This window comes from Garra rufa, chromosome 25 (assembly GCF_049309525.1).
Source record: "Garra rufa chromosome 25, GarRuf1.0, whole genome shotgun sequence".
Lineage (NCBI taxonomy): Eukaryota > Metazoa > Chordata > Actinopteri > Cypriniformes > Cyprinidae > Garra > Garra rufa.
This window is the reverse complement of record NC_133385.1, coordinates 28,326,175-28,345,711: the sequence shown is the minus strand read 5'-3', so window position 1 is coordinate 28,345,711 and position 19,537 is coordinate 28,326,175. Positions and strand designations below refer to the sequence as shown.

Genomic DNA, 19,537 nt, shown 5'->3' with positions numbered 1-19,537 from the left:
TTGCAAGTTTATATCATGCAATTCTAAGAAAAAAGCCAGAATTGCGAGAAAAAAGCCAGAAACGCAATTGCAATTGTGATTTTATACCAAGCAATTCTGAGAAAATAAACGTTAGAATTGTGAGGGGAAAAAAAGATATAAACTCGCAACTACGAGTAAAAAAGGGCAGAATTGTGAGATATAAACTTGCAATTTCTATATAAAGTCAGAATTGCGAGTTTATATTCCACAATTCTGACTTTATATCCCACAATTTTGACTTTATATCTCGCAATTCTGAGAAAAAAGTCAGAATTGCAACAAAATAATTCAGGATTACGAGATATAAACTCAAAAAACAATTCTGACTTTATAACTTGCAATCACGAGTTTATATTATGCATTTCTGAGAAAAAAGCCAGAATAGCGAGAAAAAAAGTCAGAATTGCGATATGAACTCGCAATTGTGAGAAAAAAAGTCAGAATTGCAAGAAAAAAAGTCAGAATTGTGAGATATAAACTTGCAATTGCGAAAAAGTCAGAATTGTGAGTTTATATCCCACAATTCTGACATTATATCTCGCAATTCTGACTTTATAGACCTCCAATTGCGAGTTTATATCATGCAATTCTGAGAAAAAAGCCAGAATTGAGAGGGAAAAAAAATCTGAATTACGACTTGCGAGATATAAACTTGCAATTGTGAGGAAAAAAAGTCAGAATTGAGAGTTTATATCTCGCAATTCTGACTTTATAACTCAAAATTGTTTATATCTCACAATTCCGAGAAAAAAAAGGTTTGTATCACGAAATAAAGTAATGCACAATACCGTTATTTAAAAAACATTATTCAGTGGTGGAAACGTGCATAGTGACTGTTTTTTTGCAGCTTCACATACCCAGTTCTTTTTCACTTCAGTTATACTGAGAAAAATTCACCTTCTGCATTCTACATAAGAAAGAAAGTCATATGGTTTCATAGCAGCATAAGGGTGAAAAATTAATGACAGATGTTTCATTTCGGGTTAACTATCCAAGTTTTTGGGATGCTTGCAGAAAGTTTTAGTTCTTGTAGTCACTCGAAGCTCTTTGCTTGGCTGGAATATATGGGAAGTGAGTTTGTGTGCTTTTATCGGAAACAGTTTGCGTACTGCAGCTACGTAGAGCTCTTTTCTTCGAGTCCGGGCTGGAGTAAGTTTTACGGTTACATGTAGGTGTCAGAAACCTCGGCGGTGAAGACGAAAACACAGAATCGGTGGACGACAGCCTCGACGATCTCATTCCACCTCTATTATGGTCATAATCATCATCATCGCAGCACAACGCATGATACAACGTCTTGTCGTAGTAATGGAGCTGTCCTCCAGATCCAAAGAGCCAGGAGGCTTTAGGGCTGTTTGAGGCCTTTAGTGGTCCATTGAGGGCAGGCAAGTCTCCACAGCTTTTGCGGTACAGCTCTAATTCTTGCTTTTTGGCTGTGGATGGGTTGCGGACCGTGTCTAGCAGAGGATTGTGCAGTAAGTGGCTGTCGGATAATGTCTCATTGAGCAAGAGGTCACTACGGTCCTCGCTGCAACACACTAGTGTCAGGTCGTCGTCTGAGTCGAGGCCGATATCTGATGTTAACTTGTCGATTTGTGCCACAACCTGAATAGAAGAAAAAGAGAAAATTGAGTACATGCCTAAAAGATTCTGTAACACTCTGTTATTCACCTTCATGTCTTTTCAAATCTGTTTGACTTTCTTTCTTTAATACAATATCATACACTAAGTTCATATAAATGAGCATTTGTGGTTAAAAAGTAGAGAAATGTTTCTTTTTTTCAGAAAATGGCTGATGGTTTCGCTAGACAAGATCATTATTCCTTGGATGGGAGCGTGTAAAGCCCTTTGAAACTGCAATTTTGGAGCTTTAAACCGTTGATCCCCATTGAAGTCCACTATATGGAGAAAACTCCTGGAATGTTTTCTTCAAAAACCTTCATTTCTTTTCAACTGAAGAAAGAAAGACATGAACATTTTGGATAACACAGGGGTGAGTAAATGATCTGAAATTTTAATTCTGGAGTGAACTAATCCTTTAAGGAAACCAATATTAAATACAGGATTTATGTAGCTGTACTCAACGTAAGCACAGTCTCCACTGTTCAGCATAATGTAAATCCCAAAATACCAATATAAAAACTCTTCCAAATCCCATTATAACAGAACATTAAGTATTTACAAGTTTCTCTCTTTTTCTTCTGGCTCAAAAACAGAAAATTACACTTGCTTTCAATATTTGCTCTCCCCATCCAGCCCCATGCAAAGCACACTGGGAATTTTTTTAATAAAAAAAAAAGTGCGTCATGTAATGACAGATTTAATTGACAAATTTAAGTGGATTGCACACCATGAAATTAAGTTTAAGTTAAATTAAGAAATTTAATTTTCAAGAATTATGTTGGGCTGGCCCATTTTAAAGGGGTTGTTTACACTAACTTTGAAAAAAGGTTGACAGTCACCGCCAGCATTTTTGATCATTTTCACTAAAACTGAATGGCCCCCAGAATATTTTGTTGAATGAATATTTGAACATGCAATACATCAAAATAAAGAGCAAAGCCTTTACTACCTCTAAACAGTTTTATTCTAGCGTCAAGCTTTCTTTCTTTTTTATCAATGCTTGAATGTAGTCAAGTTTTAATAAAAAAAAGGTACATTTTGAGCAAAAAGCTGAGAAAATCATGTTATTATTGACTACATCTGAATCATCTGAATTCAGTATGATGATCAAAGCATAGATGCAGTAAATCGCTTCCATAAACACTCCCAAAGTCCTTTACCATTTCTTGGATTAACATTTGACTTGGTAACATAAGGCAGTTTTTATTTAGCCTACTTGCTATTGTTATTGAGTGTTTTTTGTTTTCAAATGAGATTGCTTGTTTATGCATTTAATTACTCACCCTCATGTTGTTCCAAAAATATTCTCATAGCTTCATAAAAATGAGGTTGAACCACTGATGCCACGTTGACTATTTTAACAATGTTCTTACTACCTTTCTGGGCCATAAAACATTTCAGTTGCGTTGCTGTCTATGCAGAGTCAGAAAGCTCTTGGGTTTCATCAAAAAGATGTGTAACGTGGGGTTTTGTTTTGTGTTGAGTTTTCATGTTCATGTTTTCATGTCTTTGATGTAGTTGTTTCATGCTGTTGTGTCTTGCTTCCCTTGCCCTTGTGTATTCCTGTCATTGGTTCCCTAGTTCCATGTGTCATGTTCTGATTGGTTGTCTTTGGTTGCTATGTTTTGTTCCTTGTTTTTCATTGGTTGATTCTTGTCATGTGTTCCTGATTTTCTAGTATAAATAGCCCTTGTGTTTGAATGGTTCCCGGTCGTTAATGTTGTAACCTGCTGTCGGTGAGTGTTTTAGTCAAGTCTGTTCAAGTCAAGTCAAGTCAAGTCAAGTCAAGTCTGTTTGTTCAAGTCAAGTCACGTCATTGTTTGGATTACTGTTTGGATTATCATTTGTATGTTTACACTTTGGATTTAATAAAACTGCACTTGGGTTCTGCACATTTTGCCTTCAGTGGATATTTGTTACAAGATGAAAGATTAATGAAGGTCTTAGAGTTTGGAACGACATGACATCCCTTTAAAAGTATGGAAGTATAGTATGGAAGTCAATGGGGACCAGAAAATGTTCAGTTACCAAAATTCTTCAAAATATCTTCTGTGTTCAAAATATGAAAGAAGCCTTTGAAACGTTTTGGAACAACTTGAGCTGAGTAAATGGCAGTGGAACATTAAGGTGCAGTTAATAACATGAATAGAATAAGAAGCAGAAATCTTTTTTGAGAGCATCAAATGGGTTATGGCATCACACTAACTTAGGTGTGCTCAGACTTACAATTTCCACCCTGTAGACAAAGTCAAACCCAAACTGTTTTACGAGGTTTGATTTTATATTAATTTATATGAAAAAATGCAAAAATAAACATAAAGATCAACTTTTAACCCCAATCACAAATCTAACCTAGTAATTCATGACATTTTGGGCAATTAGTGGCTAGTTCATATGAATTAGTATGATCTCATTTGTACATTTTTATACTATATACTTGCACAGTAACAGTTATGTTTAGGGGTGGGCCTTCATGCTTACATTTTTTCTAAAGTGTACGTTTTCATACAAATTAATTCATACAAATCACTAGGACTGGGTAAAAAAATATTGATTTCTCCATTTTAATCGATTTTTACGAAACAATATCCATTCTTAAATCCCAAAAAATAGATTTGTCTAGCCTGTTTTCAGTTAATGAGCAGAAACATTGTAGCGCGCCTCCCATCCAACAAATTGCAGTAAGCTTTGTGCTTTATTTGAAATGAAACAAAGTCTCAGATTTCAAATTTTGTCCATTTTATTACAGTATTTAAACAATAAATGCTGTTTTGCCGCTGAAAATGTGGAGTGAGAAGCGCACTTGAAATGATCATCTCCTCTACTTTAATACAAGATTCAGCTCGAAATAATGAATAAACATCCAAATGCACACAGACTGAAGTAGTTTAAGTCTTTGATTCTTTTAATTGTGATAATATTGCTCACATTTAACAAAAACCTACCCAATTCACTATCTCAACAAATTAGAATAATTCATAAGAAATATTGGCCTTCTGAAAAGTATGTTCATTTACTGTATTGGTAGGGGCTCCTTTTGCTTTAATTACTGCCTCAATTTGGTGTGGCATGGAGGTGCTCAGTCTGTGGCACTGCTGAGGTGGTATGGAAGCCCAGGATTCTTTGACAGTGATCTGCATTTTTTGGTCTCTTGTTTTTCATTTTCCTCTTGACAATACTCCATAGATATGGGGTTCAGGTCCGGTGAGTTTACTGGGCAGTCAAGCACACCAACACCCTGGTCATTTATCCTGGTGGAAAATGAAATCAGCATTTTTAAAATGCTGGTCAGCAGAAGGAAGCATGAAGTGCTCTAAAATTTCTTGGTAAACGGGTGCAGTGACTGGTTTTTAAAAAACACAGTGGACCAACACCAGCAGATGACATCGCACCCCAAATCATCACAGACTGTGGAAACTTAACACTGGACTTCAAGCAACTTGGGCTACAAGGTTCTTCACCTTTCCTCCAGACTCTAGGACCTTGGTTTCCAAATGAAATATAAAACTTGCTCTCATCTGAAAAGAGGACATTGGACCACTGGGCAACAGTCCATTTCGTCTTCTCCTTAGCCCAGGTAAGACGCCTCTGACGTTGATGCTTTGACCCCAGCCTTATTCCATTCCTTGTGATGTTAACACAAATTCTTGAATCGATTTTGCTTGACAAGCCTCTCAAGGCTGCAGTTCTCTCGGTTGGTTGTGCATCTTTTTCTTCCACATTTTTTCCTTCCACTCAACTTTCTGTTAACATGCTTGTATACAGCACTCTGTGAACAGCCAGCTTCTTTGGCAATGAATGTTTGTGGCTTACCCTCCTTGTGAAGGGTGTCAATGATTGTCTTCTGAACAACTGTTAGATCAGCAGTCTTCCCCATGATTGTGTAGCCTAGTGAACCAAACTGAGAGACCATTTTGAAGGCTCAGGAAACCTTTGCAGGAGTTTGGAGTTGATTAGCTGATTGGCATGACACCATAGTCAAATTCGTTGGGTTTTTGTTAAATGTGAGCCAAATCATCACAATTAAAAGAACCAAAGACTTAAACTACTTCAGTCTGTGTGCATTCAATTGATTTAATACACAAGTTTCACAATTTGAGTTGAATTACTGAAATAAATGAATTTTTCCACGAAATTCTAATTTATTAAGATGCACCTGTATATCCAAAATAATTTAATCAAATCGCAAGCTTGTGAATATAAATCGTACCGAATCATATAATTTGTGTCAATATCCAGCCCTTCAAATTACCCACCAATTTGCCAAAATGTGAGATAGTTACGAACAGTGATGGGAAGAATGGTGTTACCAATGGCATAACTTTTTTCAGTAACGAGTAATCAAACGAATTACTGTTTCCCCGTTACAATGCCCTTACCGTTACTGACAATAAAATGTGGCGTAACTATAACAGAGCTTACTGAAGCGTTTTTTATCTGAGTAGACTCTCTCTCAGCCATAGGACCTGCAAAGCTGCGCATTATTCTTCTGAGGTAAATTCTGGTTTATTCCTCTCAGTGCATCTTCTTCTAGAAATGAAAAGTAGCTGAGATTAACTTGATGAATATTCACATTTGTTTACGGAGGTGATGTGGGTGCTTACGTGTATGTTTCAAATTTGAAAAGCGGAGCTGCTCGTGGACGTGGTTACATTAAATATGAGTTTAGTTTAACAGCGTTGCCGTGGGATGTCCCACAGCAACATTAAAGGTGCCATAGAATGGAAAACTGTATTTACTTTGGCATAGTTGAATAATAGCAGTTGTGTACATGGACATGATGTACCATGAGTCTCAAACACCTTTGTTTCCTCCTTCTTATATAAACCTGGTGTTTGCAAAAGACCACTGAAAAATAGGCTAATCCTAACATTACAGCAACTATGACGTAATAGTCGCGATCATTAATAGTTACGCCCCAACATTTGCATAGCTGAATCATCAGAAGTTCTGCAGGTAGGCTATTGTGAAAAAAACAAAGCGAGGACAATAGCGAAAATGGCAGATCACGGGAATAAATGTTATGTTCCAGCTTGTGCAGGGGATGTTAAGTGCAGGGATGGGTTGCTGTCTGTACTCAGAAAGGCAAGGAAAACAAACACGTTCTAATAAAATAAGGCGAGACACTAAAGTGACACGGTTAGCTTCTTGCTAGCGGTAGTCTGTTACATTGCAGTACATAAGATTTCACTTAGCACATAAACAGAGTAAGGAAAGATGACTGCGCGGGCTCCATGATTAAATATATATTTTCCTCCACGTGTGAGCTACTGAAATGAGCCACTCTGTGAAACAGCCAATCAGAACAAAGTTCATCATTATTATTCATGAACCTTCCAAAATAAGGTAATAAAAGAGCATTTAATTCCAGGGACAAATCCTAGGGTTGTAAATGGACCTGTTAAATCCTTTCTGGAGAATTTTTGCCCTTTCCTATGCCATATACCTTCTATGTAGATATCAGAGAACAATTTACAATATTGTATCAATGCATTCTATGGCACCTTTAAAACAGTGAAGATTAGTGTACAATGTTTTATTCATTTACCATATTAATATTAGGGGCATCCAAGTTATTTGACATATTTGAACTTTTTTTTAGAATAACACAGCAGTTATTAGTTACTTTAATAATGTTACTCAGTTACTAAATGTGAGAAGTAACTAGTAACTTTAAGTAATTTCTTTTTTAAAATAACATGCCCAACACTGGTTACGAATTGCCATTAAAGCGTGCTGTGAAAACCCTATATATGAAGTAACCACCCAGAGCACACTAGTAACGGCAATAAAAAATCACTCCGAATGGCTTATCAGCTGCATAGGAACAAACTGGAATTCGACTTAAAACTTCAAACATCTAGTTTCTCAAACACCACAGTATTTTTTGAACAATGTCTGTAGTTTTATACTGTACTAGTGGCTGAGCTTGAGCCATAAATGTGTAATAAGCATATATGTCTGTATATATCCTTCCCATCTTTATGTGTACCCCATTTCACCCACTGGCAGTGGAATATTTAATATCTGTTTGTGCTGAAGGGAATTTGTCCTCCTGCTGTGCTAGTAACTGCATCTTACATAAGATCTCAACCATACGCTTATCAATATTCCTTCTCTTGCTTTACCCAGCTCTTTTTCAGAGCAGGGTCTCAAGGCTGGTGCTCACAAATCAGAGACAAAACAAAGCACCGGCGTAGCGATCCTGCAGATCATAAAGTCTCTCAAAGAGGTCTCTACAGACTTTAATCAGATCATAACATGCATAAATGCTTATATATGACGGTATACCATTCAGATTATAATCATACGACCGCTCTACAAAGGCATCATGTTGCCCCTCGTCAATATTAAGCAGCTTAGTACGTTATTTATGACGCAGTTATGTTTGATTTCTCAGGATTGATGATAAAGCACTGCTCGGATTGAAATCTCATAGTTATTAATGACAGCTTGTTCTGTAGTTTGCTGCTGCCAAACTATCTCATCGCATTCAATCGCAGGATGTGGTCTTCATGATATAGCAGATCGAGCCACAGGCTGTTGGCTGTCAGGATTTAATAATGAGCAGTCAAATGTAAACAGGAAGAGCCCAAATGACAGTCATTCAACAGCCAAATATCCATTCACAATGCACCTGCTGCTCGAAAGCACACATAATACACAAACAATGCCAAGCTTTTTGCAGTCAGACTGTACAAACATTATGTACTGTATTTGCGAGTATGTATCGAACCCTGCCAAGTGCGATAAACGGCGTGCGGTTATCAGACGGATACATTTTTTGGGACTGCACCGAAAGGTTCCTGTCTGGAGGAGGTATTAGATCATCTCTCGTGGGGTTGTGTCCTGTGCGCTGCTGTCAGACGGTTCATGTTTAATGCATTCCTGCCAACCGCACGCTAACTGATTGGAGATCAGAGTGTCGCTCGATTGAGACCAGCTAAAACAATTGCTACCTTGTGAAGGGCAGTTTGACTTGAGGAGCCTTGAACACCTTGCAGAGCAGAAATGCTGACCTATAGAAATCCCCAAGTGTTGTGATTGCTGTAGGAGGCATTGCTCATAGCAAGTAGCTAGTTCTCTTGCTCTTGTGCACTTGTATGCATGTGGATGACACACGTTTCTGTAGATCAGTGAGTACATGATGTATGCAACACCAAGGATTTGGGTTTAAATCCCATGGTATGCGTGATGCATTCAGTTTACTTGGATAAAAGTGGCTGCCAAATGCATTGAAACTGAAACTGTATGTGTTATTTATTTAAAAACAGGTTGAACAAATGATATGTGTTGCAATAATATTTTTCTTTTTATTCATAAATAATGAAAATAAAAAAAGGTAAACAATACCAATAATATAAATAAAAATAATATATTTTTTATAATTCTAAAATGTTACAGTTGAATAGTATTATATAGTAATATATTATAATAGTATTATATTTCTTTTATTCATAAATAAAAGAATAATAACGATAAAAATTTACAATATGTGCAGAAACGCGAGTTATAAAGTCACAATTGCGAGATATAAACTCATAATTCTGACTTTTTTTCTTAGAATTGCATGATAAAACTCAAAATTGTGAGAAATTAAGTCAGAACTGCAAGATATAAACTCACCATTGTGAGTTATAAAGTCACCTGCGAGATATAAACTCACAATTCTGACTTTTTTTCTTAGAATTAAGTGATATAACTCACCATTGCGAGTTATAAAGTCACCTGCGAGATATAAACTCACAATTCTGACTTTTTTTCTTAGAATTAAGTGATATAACTCACCATTGCGAGTTATAAAGTCACAGCTGTGAGATATAAACTCACAATTATGACATTTTTCTCAGAATTGAGTGATATAACTCAAAAAGTCAGAACTGCGAGATATAAACTCACAATTGTGACTTTTTTTCTTAGAATTAAGTGATAGCTCAAAAATGAGAAATTAAGTCAGAGTTGCATGATACAAACTCACAATAGCGAGTTATAAAGTTGCAAGACAGTTTTTTTTCACAGAATTGCGTGATATAACTCAAAATTGTAGAAACTGAAGTCAGAATTGAGAGAAAAACTAACAATTGCGAGTTATAAAGTCAGAATCGTAATTGTGAGAAATAAAGTCAGAATTGTGTGATATAAACTCACAATTCTGACTTATTTTTCTTAGAATTAAGTGATATAACTCAAAATTGAGAAATGAATTCAGAACTGTGATATAAACTCACAATTATGAGTTATAATGTCAGAATCGTGAGATATAAATTCATAATTCTGACTTTTTTCAGAATTGCGTGATATAACTCAAAATGGCAAGAAATTAAGTCAGAAATGCAAGATATAAACTCACAATTGTGAGTTATAAAGTCACAGCTGTGTGATATAAACTCACAATTCTGACTTTTTTTCTCAGAATTGAGTGATATAACTCAAAATTGAGAAATTAAGTTAGAATTGTGCAATACAAACTCACAATTGTGAGTTATTAAGTCAGAATTGTGAGACATAAAATCGCAATTCTGACTATTTTCTCAAAATTGGATGATATAAACTCAAAATTGCGAGAAATAAAGTCAGAATTCCAAGACAAACTCATTATTCTGAATTTTTTTCTCAGAATTGCATGATATAACTAAAAATTGTGAGAAATGAAGTCAGAATTGTGTGATATAAATTCACAATTGTGAGTTATAAAGTCATAATTGCGAGATAAAAACTCATAATTCAGATTTTTTTTTCTCAGAATTGTGATATAACTTAAAATTGCAAGACATGAAGCCAGAATTGCGATATATAAACTGAGTTATAAAGTCACATGCGAGAAATAAACTCATAATTCTGACTTTCTTTTTTTCCCTAGAATTAAGTGATATAACTCAAAATTGAGAAACTAAGTCAGAATTGTGTGATATAAACTCACAATTGTGACTTTTTTTCTCAGAATTGGATGATATAAACAATTGTGAGAAATGAAGTCAGAATTTTAACTCACAATTGCATTGTTATAATAATAACTTAATAACTCACAATTGCATGTTATATAAATTCTGAGAAAAAAAAATGAATTGTGAGTTTATGTCTGGCAGTTCTGAGAATAAAAGTACATTTTGCAGATTGCAAGAAAAAAGGTCAGAATTGCAAAATAAAATATCGCAATTACGATTTTTGTATTTTTTATTCAGGAGCGGAAAGGGACTTCCATGCGTGCAGCACTCATCTTAATTCAATGAAATCATAACCTTCTGATATTGAATCGTCACATTAAGCCATACCGCAATTCTTGACTTTCTGTCCCCAAATTTAAGACCTCTCGATATCATAATTAAGACTTTCTTGTACCATTTAAGACCTTAGATTTAATCAAATCAAAATAAAACAATTTTAAGGGCCCATCTATTTACTCCTATTCAGCACTATAACATTTTAACAGATGTTTTGCAAAATACAAGTTACAAAAGTTTTATGTTTCAGAACTTATAATTAAGAACGAAAAAAGCAAAACAAAAGACAGAAAGTCCATTTGAAAGATTGTTTGGATCCTCTATCTAAATCTAATTAAGTAGCTGGTGCAACAAATCCCATGCCATTCTAAAAGTTACAACCCATACCGTGTTTTTTGTTGTTGTTGTTTTTTGATCCGATTTGTCTTACAGTCATCTTACCTGCACAACCCCGGGTCTTAGAGTCAGATAATTGCCAAACCCTCCCAGAAGGCTTTTAAACAAAATGTGTTTGGAACAGAGTGTGAGTCAGAACAAGCATTTGACCAATTTAAACTTTCTGAAGGGAAGCCTGATTTGAAAGCAGTAAGAAACAGACCCATCGCCACCATCAGGCTTCTTAAGCGATTGATTTTCACCTGGAGTCTGGCTGGAGACTCCAAAAACATCTGAAAGAAACCATTAGATTCAAAATCAGATGCTAACCTCATATATTTTTCATCACGTATTGCTGCCTTCCCCGTATATTTGCTTTGAAAATAATCTCTGTATACATTATCATAGCTATCTACATATATATTTATGCATTTGGCAGACGTTTTAATCCAAAGCGACTTTCGTGGCAGTCAAGGTATATGTTATATAAGCTAGCCTTGGTTTTGCTAACAGCATGCTCTACTGTTTGAGCTACAGGAATGATGTTTACCAAAAGAGGTCAAGGTTTGGCTATTTAACTATAAATGGTGAAAATAAAAAATGTTACTACATTACTAACTTAGTTCTACTCACTATATTTTTTAGTGTGATGGTAGGATTTTTTTGACTTGTCATAATGATTTAGTCACGTATGCGTTTTATACAAATTTGTTCAGTTTTTACCGGAACAGGTAGAACAAATTACATGTTGCAATTATATATTTCTTTTTATTCATAATGATGATAAACTCAAAATTGTGAGAAATGATGTCAGAATTGTAAGATAAAAACACAATTGCGAGATATAAACTCAATTCTGACTGTTTTTTTTTCTCAGAATTTAGTGATATAACTTAAAATTACGAGAAATTAAGTCAAAATTGTGTGATATGAACTCACTATTCATACATTTTTTCTCAGAATTGCGTGATATAACTCAAAATTGAGTTATATGCAATTCTGACATAATTTCTCGCAATTTTAAGTTATATCACTCAATTCTGAGAAAAAACAAGTCAGAATTGAGTGATATAACTTAAAATTGTGAGAAATTAAGTCAGAATTGCGTGATATAAACTCCCAATTGTCTTTTTTTCTCAGAATTGCGTGATAAAAACTCACAATTGCGAGTTTTAAAGTCACAGCTGTGGCATATAAACTCACAATTCTGACTTTTTTTCTCAGAATTAAGTGATATAACTAAAAATTCGAGAAATTAATTCAGAATTGCTATATTGTGATATAAACTCACAACTGCGAGTCATAAAGTCAGAATCGCAAGACATAAACTCTATTCTGAGAAAAAACAAGTCAGAATTGAGTGATATAACTCAAAATTGTGAGTTATAAAGTCACAGCTGGGAGATATAAACTCACAATTCTGTGTTTTTTTTTCTCAGAATTGGATGATATAAACTTAAAATTGCTCAAGCACTTTTGAAAAAGCAACACAGCAAAACTTAATAAAAAAACTTTTTTCAAAAACATCAACATTACCTTCCCGATCAGTGTTGTTTACACCATTGTACTATAAATAATGAAAATAAAAGTCAGTTGAATTGTTGATATGTTTCATATATACAACAAAGTAGACCTGTATGGGATCTATGCATATGCTACTTTTGGCGGGAAATCGCTAGAATTCTGTGTAACTGATTTAAACATGACTAAAATGTGTTAAACGCAGCTGAAAGTGCTACACTTTTATTGCTAGCTGAAAGTTTGATCAAATTAGCCAAGTTATTGAATTACACGAACACAAACAGAACTTTAGACATCATAATTCTAGTGTGTATATTAAGCGAGGGTCTATAAGTGAGCAGTGTACTGGTTACACTTAGCAGCAAAGAATTCAGAGTCGTGACAAATGTTTGGCTGTTATCCACGGAATTAGAGACAGCTGAAAGACAGATGAGCGTGTGGCAAAACTAATAACCATAACAAGATGTCAGTAGTAACAATAAGGCTCTGCTGCAAGGTGTGAGTGACAGATGGAGGTGTTAACTAAGGCAAGAGCGGCAGAGCTACCGGTGATGCCTGAACTTGGCCAAGGAGACGAATGAGACAAATCCAGCGGAGCTGTGACTGAGATGATGAGACAAATGCCAGTCTGGGACACTCACAGACTCGGTGACAGTAATGAGGCAGATAGATATCCACCCGAGGAAAGAGATTAATTAAGGAGATGTCCTCTCACATAATGCTGAAAACAGTCGCCCAGCACAAAGGGAGATAACCACAAAAGAGATGAGACGTTGACAGGTGAGAAGATGAGGAAATCAGATGCGCTCCCGCGCATGCCGGCCCATTGTCTGTTTCGCCGGGTGATAATTAGGCATCACAGATGACATCTTGCTTGTATGGGGGTGTCATCCTGCAAGTCCTTCTCCTTGTTAATCTATCTGTTGGTTGCTGTTTGGGTGACAAGCTGTCCAGTCAACAGCCGCTAGGTGGACGTATCACAGGGGCATGAATGTGTTTGTGACCTTGTGTATGTTTATGAAAGTGCCCACTGTGTTTGTGTCTATTGGTTTCGTATATTTAGGAAATAGTCAGTCAGTAGTCACATTTAGGTCAGAAACAAACTACGAAAGTATACAAACAATCACGCAAATGCTTGCCAGTGCATTGCCAGATTGCAGTCCCATCATTCTTGGGTTACTGGGATGGTAAAAAACCCCAGTACACAAAGTGGACAAAGTTACTAACAGTGTTGGGCACGTTACTTTAAAAAAGTAATTAGTTAAAGTTACTAGTTACTTACAAATAGTAACTGAGTTGCATCATAATGAAAGTAACTAATTACCAGGGAAAGTAACTATTGTTATTATTGTGTAAAATGTTCAAATATGTAAATTAAATTGGATGCCCACAATATTAAATATGGTAAATAACGTACATTTTAATGTTGCTGTGGAATAATGTGAGAGACACCTTCCAGGGGCTAAATATCACGTTATTGGAGTTGCTTTAACCTGCGGACATGGAAAAAACATCCCGTGGCCACACTGTTAAACTCTCTGAGGTTGAAGACCGCACGGTGTGGTCTATTGATTTTTTTCTTGATGACCACGAAAAGAACATTTTTAAACGGCAAAGGATCTACTTTTATTTGTATATAGTCATAATAACAAGAAAACAATGTGCTTTTGTAAAATAAAGAAAATGAACAGGATGCTCTCTCTGCCATCTTGGTCTCTTTCACCTCTCTTCAAAGACACATAAAATAAACAACCTGTGTCCCCTGAATCCCCTAAACTCATCACTAATGTAATCATGCCCATGAGCGGCTTCACTTTTCAAATTTTAAGGCCGGGACACAACCAACCCGACGCCAGCCGACGAAAGCCGACCATCTTGTCGCCTCTAGTCGGCTGCGTCTGCGAACACACCGAACTGACGAAACCCGACTACAAACTAGAAGGTGCTTTCTGCGCATGCGTGAGGAGATATACCGTGGCGTACCTGCGGATGGCAGTAGTCTGTATTTTCATTCCAAGAAGAGAACCCGGAAGAACCGCTGCACGGTTTGCATAGCGTTTTCCGTTATGTCGTACAGCGCTGGCCTGTCTTGGATAAAATTGATCAGCTCGCCTTCAATAGCTTCGTTCCACACTGCCATAGTTGGTTTCGAATTGTGCAAATTGCGAAATGATGACAGCGAGCCGGTTCCCTCTTGACTCGTTCCTTTGCTTGTTACGTCACTTCACGTTCAAGTCCTCCACGCACTCTGATTCAATGTCTGAACAGCCAATCAGAGCGCTCTCTTTCCCAGACAGCCCCGACAAGCCCGACGCCGATTCAACATGTCGAATCGGGCAAACTTTGGCCGACGCAAGCCCGACGAAAGCCGACGAGAGCCGACGTGCGGAACACACCGGACCGACGTGCTTCACCGACGCCCACCAACTGCCCGACTAAGCCAGACGGCAGATCGTCGGCTTGGTGTGTCCCGGCCTTTAAACATCCACGTGAGAAGTGCTGACATGTAGGTGAACGGCCACATGACCTCCGTAAACAAACGTGAGCATTCATCAAGTTAATCTCTGCTACTTTTCGTTTCAGGAAGAAAATGCGCTGAAAGGAATAAGCCAGAATATACCTCAGAAGAAGAACTTTAAAAATTGAAGTAACGCATTTTTATTGTCAGTAATGGTAACGATGTGGTAACAGCGTTGTAATGGGGGGGAAACAGTAATTCGTTTGATTACTCGTTACTGAAAAACTGTTTTTAATTAACCAATGTTATGTGACTAAACATATTTTTTTCCTCTCGCGATAAGTCATGGCAATGTATGTTGGTAGGCTTACGTATGTCGCAGCCACCGCACTAGCCATTAATTTTAATCGTAGGAGATGCAGGCATCTATCTTTACAGGAGCAGTCCTGAGAGCCGCTTCTGGGACGGCTCTGAAACTGAAATGACCCGCGGCACGTCTGGTAAAAACACAAGATCTGACTAGAGTGGCCACGATCTGCTCTACAGACTTGTGCTGTATAAATAAAGGGTTATCCAAGCTTTAATGGCAAGGAAAGCCCCTTATTCAAGCATTGTGTATTTAATGCTTGTGTAAGCGACCACATACAAGTTGTTTTTTGAGGATTTAGTTAATTAAAGGGTGAGTATGTGACTTATGTACGCAAGGTGACCTGTAAATGGGAAAAAGCCGTTTCTATTGCAGTTTTGCAAAATATTTCCTTTTCGAATGGCCAAAAAACCACCTCATGCAAACTTTACATGTTTCCATTAGGCGTATTTTCAATTTGCGCAATTTGAAGGGTAATGGAAACACAGCTAATGAGGCAGTTGTGGCCTAATGGTTAGAGAGATGGACCTGTAACCCAAAGTAGGAATTGTGAGAGGAGGGAGTGAATGACCAGTGCTTTCTTCCACCCTCAACTGAGGTGAGACCCTTGAGCAAGGCACTAAACCCCCAACTGCTCGCCACACTTGAATAGGATAAATGCAGAGCACAAATTCTAAGTATGGGACACCATACTTGGCTACATGTCACTTTCTTTTTCATGTATGAAATCAGTCATGCATAGCTAGAAGCACTTGCATACTTAAGTATGTTTCGGGTCTTGCCTTTTTTAAGAATACAATGCTGGTAGCAGGTTTGTTCTGTCAGAGTCGACAGTAGCTGTGCTCTGACATGTTGTGCAGTTGCACTTTGAGTGACCCAAGTTCAAATTTCATCTTTGAATTTTTTTCTGAGCCCATCCAAATCTCTCTCCTATTTTGCTTCCTGTCAGTGTATACCAGGGGTGTCCAAATTTGGTCCTGGAGGGCCACTGTCCTGCAGAGTTTAGCTCCAATCCCAATTAAACCCACCTGAACCAGCTAATCAAGGTCTTACTAGGCATATTAGAAATTTCCAGACAGGTGTGTTCAGACAAGTTGGAGCAAAACTAAACAGGACACCGGGCCTTCAGGACCGAGTTTGGACACCCCTGGTGTATACTAACCTTTCTCAATAAAAGCAAAAATAAAAATCTTACAGGGATGTCAAATCTTGCTCCTGGAGGACCTAATCGAACACACCAGAACCAGCATGTCAAGGTCTTAAGAATTATTCAAAACTTCCAGCCAAGTATGTTTGGGACAGGTTGGAGCTAAACTCTGCAGGACACCTGCCCTCCCAGACCGAGTTTGGACACCCCTTTTGAATACTATCCTTTATCAATAAAATTTTACAGGGATGTCCAATCCTGCTCCTGGAGGACCACTATCCTGCAGCCATTAGCAATCATAATCAAACACACCTGAACCAGCAAGTCAAGGACTTCCAGGCAAGTGGGTTTGGGGTAGGTTGGAGACAAAATCTGCAAGACATTGGTCCTCCCTGACATTCTTGAGTTAAAACCTACAACCTTTCATTTCCTAGATCTCCCAATCAGACTGTGCCTTTTAACAAATCGCTCCCTTAACTTTCAAAGCAGGCCTGAAATATGTGATTTACCTCCCGGAGCTCTTTCGCCACATCCTTGAGCTCAACAAGAACTTCCTCCAGCTGTTCCATGACCATCTTAATGTGCCTGCGGATCTCTGCTCTCCGGTCAGGGCTCTGGCTCGGTTCAAACGGTCCTAGCACTGTGCTGTGAAACATCCTTCACACGGGGACGACAGCAGCAGCGGCAGCCAGGAGGGTACAGGACACTGGACTTCATGTCTGAAGCCCACCACAGTGTTGTTTGGCCCTATCTGAAAGAAAACCCCATTCTCTGGTCTTAGCATAGCTGTTTGCTGATGTTAAGAAACTTTGAAATCAGTCCAGAAACATCTAGTATCTCTCAGTAAATTCAAAAGGAAAACTTAAAAAAAAAAGAGGGCATCAAGAAAATTGGAAACGTTTCAGCACTGAAACAAACAGTTCTCAGCAAAGCTTTGATCTTTTCCGTATGATGTTAAAATTAAATCAAATGATATCAGTTTTGGCATGAAAGAAGCTTTGTTCTTAAGACAGCCAACAAATAAATAAATAAATAAACATCCTTTGAGCTTCTATTTTGAGAGGTTTGTGACATGCCGAAAGTCAGTCTACCTTATGTGGGACATCTGTCAATCTTTTTACAGATTCTCCAAATCTACATTTGCATCCTCCATCGCAACTCCACTTATTCAAAAACATACAGCATAAAGTATAATTTCCATTGACAAGCAAGCCTTCAGAGAAGGAGCCATCAGTATTTGATGTGGAGATTTTTTGTATCCAAAAAGTGCACTGAGAATAGTAAGAACAAGTTACAATGCCAATCGAGCTGGCAAAAAAAGAACACATCCGATGTGACAACTGGGAGGACGAGCCAAAAATTGCTTCCCTCAGAGGCAATCCTGACAGAGACTGCTATGAAGAACCATCACCCTGAGACAAAGACAGTTCCGGACATCCAGTTCAGCTAACCCACACCAGAATTTCAGTATAGCTTGTCTTCTCCTGGCTTTTGTGGCTTGGGTCCAAAATTGATGCCGTTTGGACTTATTGCTGCTCCATATGTCTATAAAAAGCTTCCGCAGAGTTGCCAGGCTTTTCCCACTGTGCCCCCGTGCCGTGCAGCGTATCTCCTACCCCATCTGAACACGCTCAGATAACAGTAGAGACGGATGCATGCTCAACACCTCTCTTGCAATGTTGTCCTCTATCAGTCACTGATGCTCAAGCACTTAGGAAACCTCCCCCTTTCCTCTCTCTCTCTCCCTCATTCACTCACCCTCAAACACTCGCATTCGTTCTCTATGATCTCTCTTCCATAACTCTTCCCTCCTCTTTCATACTTGCTACTGTACACACACTACCCTTCAGTCCCACTCAACCTTGTCCTGTCACTTCCATCCTACTTCCGACAAACACATCAATTCATGTACACTTCCAAGCTTGCTCTCTGCTCAGATCTTTTCAACCACTTGCCACCTCAGTTGGGGAAGCAAATTAATTCAGTTCAGTGTTGCAGTGCAGGCTCGTGAATCGTGAATGCGACGGCTCTGCAGCAATAGAAGCGGACCAGATTATCCCATTTAGATCGGCAATGAATAGAAAACAGACGCGAATACATCGGGAAAGCACTCACCCTAACCATAATTATGTGCAAGGGATGCTTCAGCCTCCTGTATTCATTTTCCTGTTGCTTTCCTCAAATCATGAATCGGCCAGGGGACTATGTCAGCAAGTTTGAAATTCTAATTTACCTTTCTATAATGATTCTTCAAAACATCCTGCTAGGCTGGTCCCAAACAAAGGCCCTCATTATTTCTTAGGTGCCTCTGGTGGGAACTCTGATGAGAACTATCTGTGAAAAAAACAACATGGTTTATCACAAAACAAGCAGTTGTTTGAAAAGTGTATTCAGGCATATGGTGCTGAACAGTCAGCCAGAATAACAGATACAATTTGAGATGAAAGTAGCAAGGAAAGGTAACACGACCATTTGTGTTGTGAACATTAATGATACCTCAAATAGTGAGACAAGCTGGGGAGAGGTGTGCTGTTACTTTTTGGAGCATTTGGACAATTTTAGCCTTGCAGATGTTAAAACAGCCAACAATAATTAAAAGGACAGACCTGAGTCATATCTGCAGACTAAAATATCACTTAAAATATCGGAGATTGACAGTGATATTTTTTAAGTTAATGAGTACCCACCTAAACACCAGCAACTCAAAAGTCACACAATGAAAACAACTCAGCAATCACAATGAACACCCTAGCAACCACAAAGCAACCCAATGAAATGTTCGAAACACCCTAGCAATCGCAAAG

At 37.8% G+C, this 19,537-nt stretch overlaps 1 protein-coding gene across 1 annotated transcript; it reads right to left on the bottom strand.

The window, feature by feature from the left end:
* Positions 1-593: 593 nt before the first annotated feature.
* LOC141301914 (inhibitory synaptic factor 1) lies at positions 594-18,381 on the bottom strand. The gene is made up of 2 exons (XM_073832111.1): positions 17,243-18,381; positions 594-1,626 (listed from the first exon to the last, which is right to left on the bottom strand). The coding sequence occupies exons 1-2, from the start codon at positions 17,387-17,389 to the stop codon at positions 1,042-1,044; spliced, it is 732 nt and encodes a 243-aa protein (XP_073688212.1). The 5' UTR covers positions 17,390-18,381; the 3' UTR covers positions 594-1,041.
* Between the last annotated feature and the right edge of the window lie 1,156 nt (positions 18,382-19,537).